This window comes from Salvelinus sp. IW2-2015, unplaced genomic scaffold (assembly GCF_002910315.2).
Source record: "Salvelinus sp. IW2-2015 unplaced genomic scaffold, ASM291031v2 Un_scaffold2486, whole genome shotgun sequence".
Lineage (NCBI taxonomy): Eukaryota > Metazoa > Chordata > Actinopteri > Salmoniformes > Salmonidae > Salvelinus > Salvelinus sp. IW2-2015.
Window position 1 is genome coordinate 64366 of NW_019943804.1, and position 7726 is coordinate 72091.

Here is a 7726-nt window from a genome sequence, read left to right on the forward strand (position 1 = left end):
CCACACACACACACCACACTCCCACACCACACACACACACACACACACACACACACACACACACACACACACACACACACCACCACACACACAACACACACAACACACACACACACCACACCGCAACACCCACACACACAGACCAACTGGAAAACACACCCAGCAGTATACATAACTCTGTGTTATTGGGTGATCTGCATCACTGTGGTTTGGTCAGTACCTGCTCTGAGCTGGTTATAGGGCCGTGCCTCCATGGTGGTGGGGTGTATGGGCTGGGGGACCCCCCCGTGGCCTGCTATGGGGTGCGGAGGGTGAAGCTGGGGGTGAGGGTGGACCCCTGGTTTGAGTGGTGTCTGTCCCGTCTGTCCCTCGGAGTAGTTGACGAACACAAAGCCGTCCTTCTCGTCCAGGCTGAGGGTGTCTGACCAGCGGCGGGAGTCATCTGACCCGCTGTCCACTGACCACGAGGCCCCTGTCCGAACTCCAGCGACACCGGGACCCCGAGGAACTGCAGGGGGAAAAAATACATTTTTATTTTTGGGTTGGAAAGTAGTAAGAATAGGGTAGGTTTAGCTAATAAACTATAGAACTTAAGTCATCAAATGAATGAAGATTAACATTCTCATACAAGCTCTATCTCTGTATGGGACAATACTGGACTGATTGGCTGACTGATTAACTGACTGACTGACTGACCGATTAACTGACTGACTGACTGACTAACTGACTGACTGACTGGCTGACTGACTGGCTGATGGACTGACTGACTGACTGGCTGATGGACTGACTGACTGACTGGCTGATTAACTGACTGACTGACTGGCTGGCTGGCTGGCTGACTGACTGAAAGCTCCAGGGCACCGGGACCCTCAGGATCTACAGACCATTAATGATGGGTGGTCGTCTGTACTCTTGAAAGGTCCTTTATACCAGATAGTGTCTGTTACAGGAGCGTAGGTATCAAAACAGGATTATACCAGATAGTGTCTGTTACAGGAGCGTAGGTATCAAAACAGGATTATACCAGATAGTGTCTGTTACAGGAGCGTAGGTATCAAAACAGGATTATACCAGATAGTGTCTGTTACAGGAGCGTAGGTATCTAAACAGGATTACTAGGAGAGATGGAGACCCACTACGTTGGTGGTAAGAATATTAGAATATAGTAGGTTTTTGGCCAATTACCTATTCAACAAATGAAGTCATCAAGTGATGAACATTGTCACGCTCCGCCTTTATATGGGTAGGTCGACTGACTGACTGGCTGGTTGACTGGCTGGATGACTGGCTGGATGGCTGACTGGCTGGATGACTGACTGGTTGACTGACTGGCTGGATGGCTGACTGGCTGGATGACTGACTGGATGGCTGACTGGCTGGATGACTGACTGGTTGACTGACTGGTTGACTGACTGACTGGCTGGCTGACTGGCTGGATGACTGACTGGATGGCTGACTGGCTGGATGACTGACTGGTTGACTGGCTGGATGACTGGCTGGCTGGATGACTGGCTGGATGACTGACTGGCTGGATGGCTGACTGGCTGGATGACTGACTGGATGACTGGCTAGATGACTGGCTGGCTGACTGGATGGATGACTGACTGGTTGACTGGTAAACCAACCTTTGGGTCTGTGGACGGTGCTGCCTGGTTGGCTGCCTGATCCTCCCCCAACCGATCCAGCTCCTCCCCCGGCTGCAGCGTTGGGCAGAGGGGAGGGTTTGGACTCTGTGCTGAGGCAGGGCTCGTCTCCGTCTGACTCGCTGCTGTCATCGTCAGCGTTCTGGCTCTCGGGTCCCTCTGCTGGAGAAGAAGAGAAAGACTACTTTATGGCTCACAGGACACAGAGGTTGCATCCCCTATGCCACCCTATTCCCTACATAGTCCACTACTTTTGACTAGAGCCCTACGGCACCCTATTCCCTACATAGTCCACTACTTTTGACTAGAGCCCTATGCCACCCTATTCCCTACATAGTGCACTACTTTTGACTAGAGCCCTACGGCACCCTATTCCCTACATAGTCCACTACTTTTGACTAGAGCCCTATGACACCCTATTCCCTATATAGTGCACTACTTTTAACCAGAGCCCTATGGCACCCTATTCCCTACACAGTGCACTACTTTTATACTGTATAGTAGACTTCATAGTGAATAGGGAGACATTTGGTATGCACCCAGATGTCTTTTTGCTTCGTGATGAAATTATGACCCCCCCAGTCTTAGAGACTTACTCAAACACCCACACACCCACACACACCCACACACACAACACAGAGAGAAAGAGAGAGACACACACACCCATACATACCCACGAGCACACAGACACTCTCAGAGACCTACCCAGCTTGTCCTCTGTACAGCAGTCAGTTACATCAGGGGGCTCGATGGGCTCTGGGGCAGGGGTTTCTGGGACTTGTAGGAACTCCATCCTCCAGAACTACAGGAAGGAAGATTAGATTATAAAACTTTAATGTCTTTGATGAGGAAACTCCTTTTGAAGCATTAATACACAATGTACAAAGAGTGACAGATATTAAGGGCCGGTTTCCCAAATACAGATAAGCCTAAAACTGAAACAAAAAATAACTTTCAATGGAGATTCCTCGTTGAGCTTGCTTTTTGTTGTCCAGTACTAGGCTTCGTCTGAAACRGCCCCAAAAAAAGGAGGAGGAGGAAGAGTAGAATGAGAGAAGAGGAGGGAGGAAGTGTTGGTTACCCTGACGACTCCGTCGGAGTGTCCGGTGACGATGACGTTCTGCGTGTCCCACTCGTTCATCTCTGACACGCAGCAGCAGAGGATCTGTTGTGAGCGGCCTGTGAAGGTGTTGGCACTGGCTATGGGACTGCCGTTGATGCTCCACACATGGATGTAGGTCCCCGCCGAAGACACTATGTCTCCCTGTATAGACACATACATAGAGAGTGAGTCAGGATAATCAAGTGATAGTTCACTTCGTTTGAAGTTTTAGCTAATGTACACCTGAATACACAATGACTTCTGAAAGTATTCAGACCCCTTGACTTTTTCCACATTTTGTTACGTTACAACCTTATTCTAAAATTGATTAAATTGTTTTTTCCCCCCTCATCAATCTACACACAATACCCCATAATTCTTTTTTTTTTTTTTTTACGTTTAAAAAACTGAAATATCACATTTACATAAGTATTCAGTGTGTTTTTTCATAAATAACAACTGGTGTGCTGAATCATGTGTGAAGGAAATCTCGATATTTTGCTCAGGTGATATAGAATAGCTCATGGTAATCTGCAGACCCTGTCTACATCCTTCCACAAGCCAACATCACTCTGTCAACTCCACAAATTGTATGAGGCCATAAACAATACAAGAAACCACTCACCCAGAGGCAGCGTTTCTGGTGGGCGGAGACTTTAACACGGTGGAGACTTAAAACCGTTCTACCTCACTTCTACTAACACGCCTCCTACGCCACTAGGGACACTAGAACTGTAGACTACTTTTACGCCACTGGGGGCACTAGAACTGTACACCACTTTTACGCCACTGGGGGCACTAGAACTGTAGACTACTTTTACGCCATTAGGGGCACTAGAACTGTAGACTACTTTTATTCTACCAACAGAAACACATACAAGGCCTTCCCTCATCCTCCATTCGGCAAATCTGACCATGACTCCATTCTCCTGCGTACAAACAAAAGCTCAAACAGGAAGTACCAGTGATGCGCTCAATACGGAAGTGGTCCGATGAAACAGACACAAGGCTATCTAGTACAGACCGGGATATGTTCCCGTGGATTCATCCGATAGCATTGAGGAGTTTACCACAACAGTCACAGGCTTCATCAATCAAGTACATAGAKGATGTCGTCCCCACAGTGACTATAAGAACGTATCCAGACCAAAAAGCATGGATTACAAGTACTATCCGCGCTGGGCTATAGCTACCGCATACAAGGAACAGTACACTGAAGCATACAAGAAAGCTACAACCTCCGAGACATCAAACAAGCAAAAAGGACAATATAGGAGGAGGTTAGAATCCTATTACACCGGCTTCAATGCTTTTCGTATGTGGCAGGGCTTACAGACGATAACGGACTACAAAGGGAAACCCAGCCGTGAGWTGCCTATGGACGCATAACTCCCAAATGAGCTAAATGCTTTTTATGCTCGATGGGATGAATATTTATTTTTATTTCACTTTTATATTAACTAGGCAAATCATAATATAACACTGTGCCTTGCGTAAAAGCCCCTTGTGTTTCCAGATGACTGTGTGATCTAGCTCTCCTTGGCCGACGTGACCAAAACGTTTAAACAGGTTAACACTCTCAAGGCCGCCGGGCCAGACGGAATACCAGGGCGTGTTCTCAAAGCATACACAGACCAACAAGCAAGTGTCTTCACAAATATTTGTAATCTCTTCTTGTCCCAGTCTGTAATCCAAACATGTTTCAAGCTGACCACCATTGTCCCTGTTCCCAAAAGCTCCAAGATAACCTGCCTAAATGACGACATCGCCCTGTAGTACTCACGTCTTTAATGTCGAAATGCTTTGAAAGGCTGGTCATGACACACATCAACACCATCATCCCAGAAACCCTTAGACCCACTCCAATTCACATGCCGCCCCAACAAATCCACAGATGATGCAATCTCAATTGCACTTCACACTGTCCTTTCTCACCTGGACCAGAGGCAAAATAACTGTGAGAATGCTAGTCATAGACTACAGCTCAGCGTTCAACACCATAGCGCCCTCCAAGCTCATCACCAAGCTAGGGACCTTGGGACTGAACCCCTCCCTCTGCAACTGGATCCTGGACTTCCTGACGGGCCGGCCCCAGGTGGTAAGGGTAGTCAACAACACCTCCGCTGACCCTCAACACGGGGGGCCCGTCGGGTGTGTGTGCCTAGTCCCCCTCCTGTACTCCCTGTTCACCCACGACTGCATGGCCACACACACGACTCCAACACCATCATCAAGTTTGCTGACGACAACGGGGGTAGAACTCATCTCCGACCCCTACAGGGAGGAGGTCAGAGACTTAGCAGTGTGGTGCCAGGACAACAACCTCTCCGTCAGCGTCAGTAAGAACGAGGAGTTGATTGTGGACTACAGGAGAAAGACGGGGAGAGTACGCCCTCATCCACATCAAAAGGGCTGTTGTGGAGCGGGTCGAAAGGTTAAAGTTCCTTGGCGTCCCCATCACTAAGGACTTAACATGATCCACACACACCAGGGCAGTCGTGAAAATGACACGGCAGTGCCTCTCCCCCACAGGAGCCCTCGGCTCCTCAAAAACGTTCTCCAGCTGCGAACATCGAGAGCATCTTGACTGGCTGCATCACCGCTTGGACGACTGCCCTGGGTCGAGAGTTTCAAGTCCCTTGGTGTCCACATCATCAACGAACTATCATGGTCCAAACACACCAACGGCAGAGCTAAAGATGGTTTAAAGTTGGACCAGAACTAGAGTTGGTTTAAAGTTGGACCAGAGCTAGAGTTGGTTTAAAGTTGGACCAGAGCTAGAGTTGGTTTTAAAGTTGACCAGAGCTAGAGTTGGTTTAAAGTTGGACCAGAGCTAGAGTTGGTTTAAAGTTGGACCAGAGCTAGAGTTGGTTTAAAGTTGGACCAGAGCTAAAGATGGTTTAAAGTTGGACCAGAACTAGAGTTGGTTTAAAGTTGGACCAGAGCTAGAGTTGGTTTAAAGTTGGACCAGAGCTAGCTAGCTAACAACCGGAGGGGCACTAGAATTGAAAAAACATATTTTTGTAGTTAATAATAAATCCAATGTGAAACGTGATAACTATAYTATCKTTAACTAGAAATACATCTCTCTCTAATTTCTGAATCACCCTTGTACCATCAGTAGGTTTGGGGGAAACAAACATCACCCTGAGTGTGTATATACCACCCACCGTGAGTTCGTTGATGCAAAGGGCAGAGACGGGGGCCCTGTGTCCTCTGAGCTGTGTGACGAAGGARAGTTTGTTGAGGTCCCAGATGATGCAGGTCCTGTCTCTAGAGCCAGATACCAGGATGTGATACGCTGACGAGGCTGTCAGGCAGGTTACTGTGTCTGTATGGCCCAGCAATGCCTGGCAGGGGGGAGGAGAGGGGAGGGACATGTTGAAACACGGGTTACAGACATGTTACATACAGGCACAGACACACATTACACACAAGTTAAAGAGTGMCAGAGACACTATCTAATGGTGTTTGTTGGGAAGTAGATGGATTTTACAGTGAATTCGGAAAGCATTCAGACCCTTTGACTTTATCCACATTTTGTTACGTTACAGCCTTATTCTGAAATGTTTGAAAAACATTATTTTTTTCCCAATCTACACACAATACACCATGACGCCAAAACAAAAACAGGCTTTTAGAAATGTTTGCAAATGTAAATATATATATATAAAAAACAACAACACATTTACATAAGTATTCAGACCATTTACTCAGTACTTTGTTGAAGCACCTTTGGCAGCGATTACAGCCTCCAGTCTTCTCTGCTGTGAAGCCACAAGCTTGGCACACCTGTATTTGGGGAATTTCTCCCATTCTTCTCTGCAGTTCCTCTCAAGTTCTGTCAGGTTGGATGGGGAGCGTCGCTGCACAGCTATTTTCAGGTCTCTCCAGAGATGTTCGATCAGGTTCAAGTTTTGGCTCTGGCTGGGCCACTCAAGGACATTCAGAGACTTGTCCAGAAGCCACTCCTGCGGTTTCTTGGCTGTGTCTTGTTGGAAGGTGAACCTTCGCCCCCAGGCTGAGGTTCTGAGCGCTCTGGAGCAGGTTTTCATCAAGGATCTCTCTGTACTTTGCTCGGTTCATCATTTCCCTCGATCCTAAATAGTCTCTCAGTCCCTGCTGCTGAAAAACATCCCCACAGCATGATGCTGCCACCACTGTGCTTCACCGTAGGGATGGTGCCAGGTTTCCTCCAGATGTGATGCTTAGCATTCAGGCCAAAGAGTTTAATCTTGGTTTCATCAGACCAGAGAGTCTTGTTTCTCATGGTCTGAGAGTCCTTTAGGTGTCTTTTGGCAAACTCCAAGCGTGCTGTCATGTGCCTTTTACTGAGGAGGGGCTTCCATCTGGCCACTCTACAATAAAGGCCTGATTGGTGGAGTGCTGCAGTGATGGATGCCACTGTGTTCTTGGGGACCTTCAATGCTGCAGAAATGTTTTGGTACCCTTCCCCAGATCTGTGCCACGACACAATCCTGTCTCGGAGCTCTACGGACAATTCCTTCGACCTCATGGCTTGGTTTTTGCTCTGACATGCACTGTCAACTGTGGGACCTTATATAGACAGGTGTGTGCCTTTGCAAATCATGTCCAATCAATTCTACACAGGCAATGTCCCCAATCACTGCACCATTAGGAGGATTGGGATATTATTGTTAGACCAGAGGAAAGGTGCCTCCTACTGGGCCTCCAACACCTACTTCCAGCAGATCTGGTCCCCATCCAGGGACCAATCAGACAACCTGCTTAGCTACATTTTTCCTCATCATCTACACACAATGCCTCATAATGACAAGCAAAAACTGTTTTATAGACATTTCGCAAATGTATAAAAAAAAAAAAAAAAACATACTTATTACATAAGTATTCAGTCCCTTTGCTATGAGACTTGAAATTGAGCTTCAGTACATCCTGTTTCATGATCATCCTTAAAGATGTTTCTACAACTTGATTGGAGTCACCTGTCGTAAATTCAATT

The 7726-nt window shown here is 47.3% G+C and overlaps 1 protein-coding gene across 1 annotated transcript in view; it reads right to left on the minus strand.

The window, feature by feature from the left end:
• Positions 1 to 182: 182 nt before the first annotated feature.
• LOC112074081 (WD repeat and FYVE domain-containing protein 3-like) overlaps positions 183 to 7726 on the minus strand; it is a gene marked incomplete at its 5' end in the record, with an annotated part of 32413 nt that continues 24869 nt past the window's right edge. Inside the window, 5 exon segments of the mRNA XM_024141305.1 lie at positions 183 to 508; positions 1626 to 1805; positions 2349 to 2445; positions 2725 to 2907; positions 5916 to 6095. Of these exon segments, the coding sequence (XP_023997073.1) occupies positions 183 to 508; positions 1626 to 1805; positions 2349 to 2445; positions 2725 to 2907; positions 5916 to 6095 (966 nt within the window).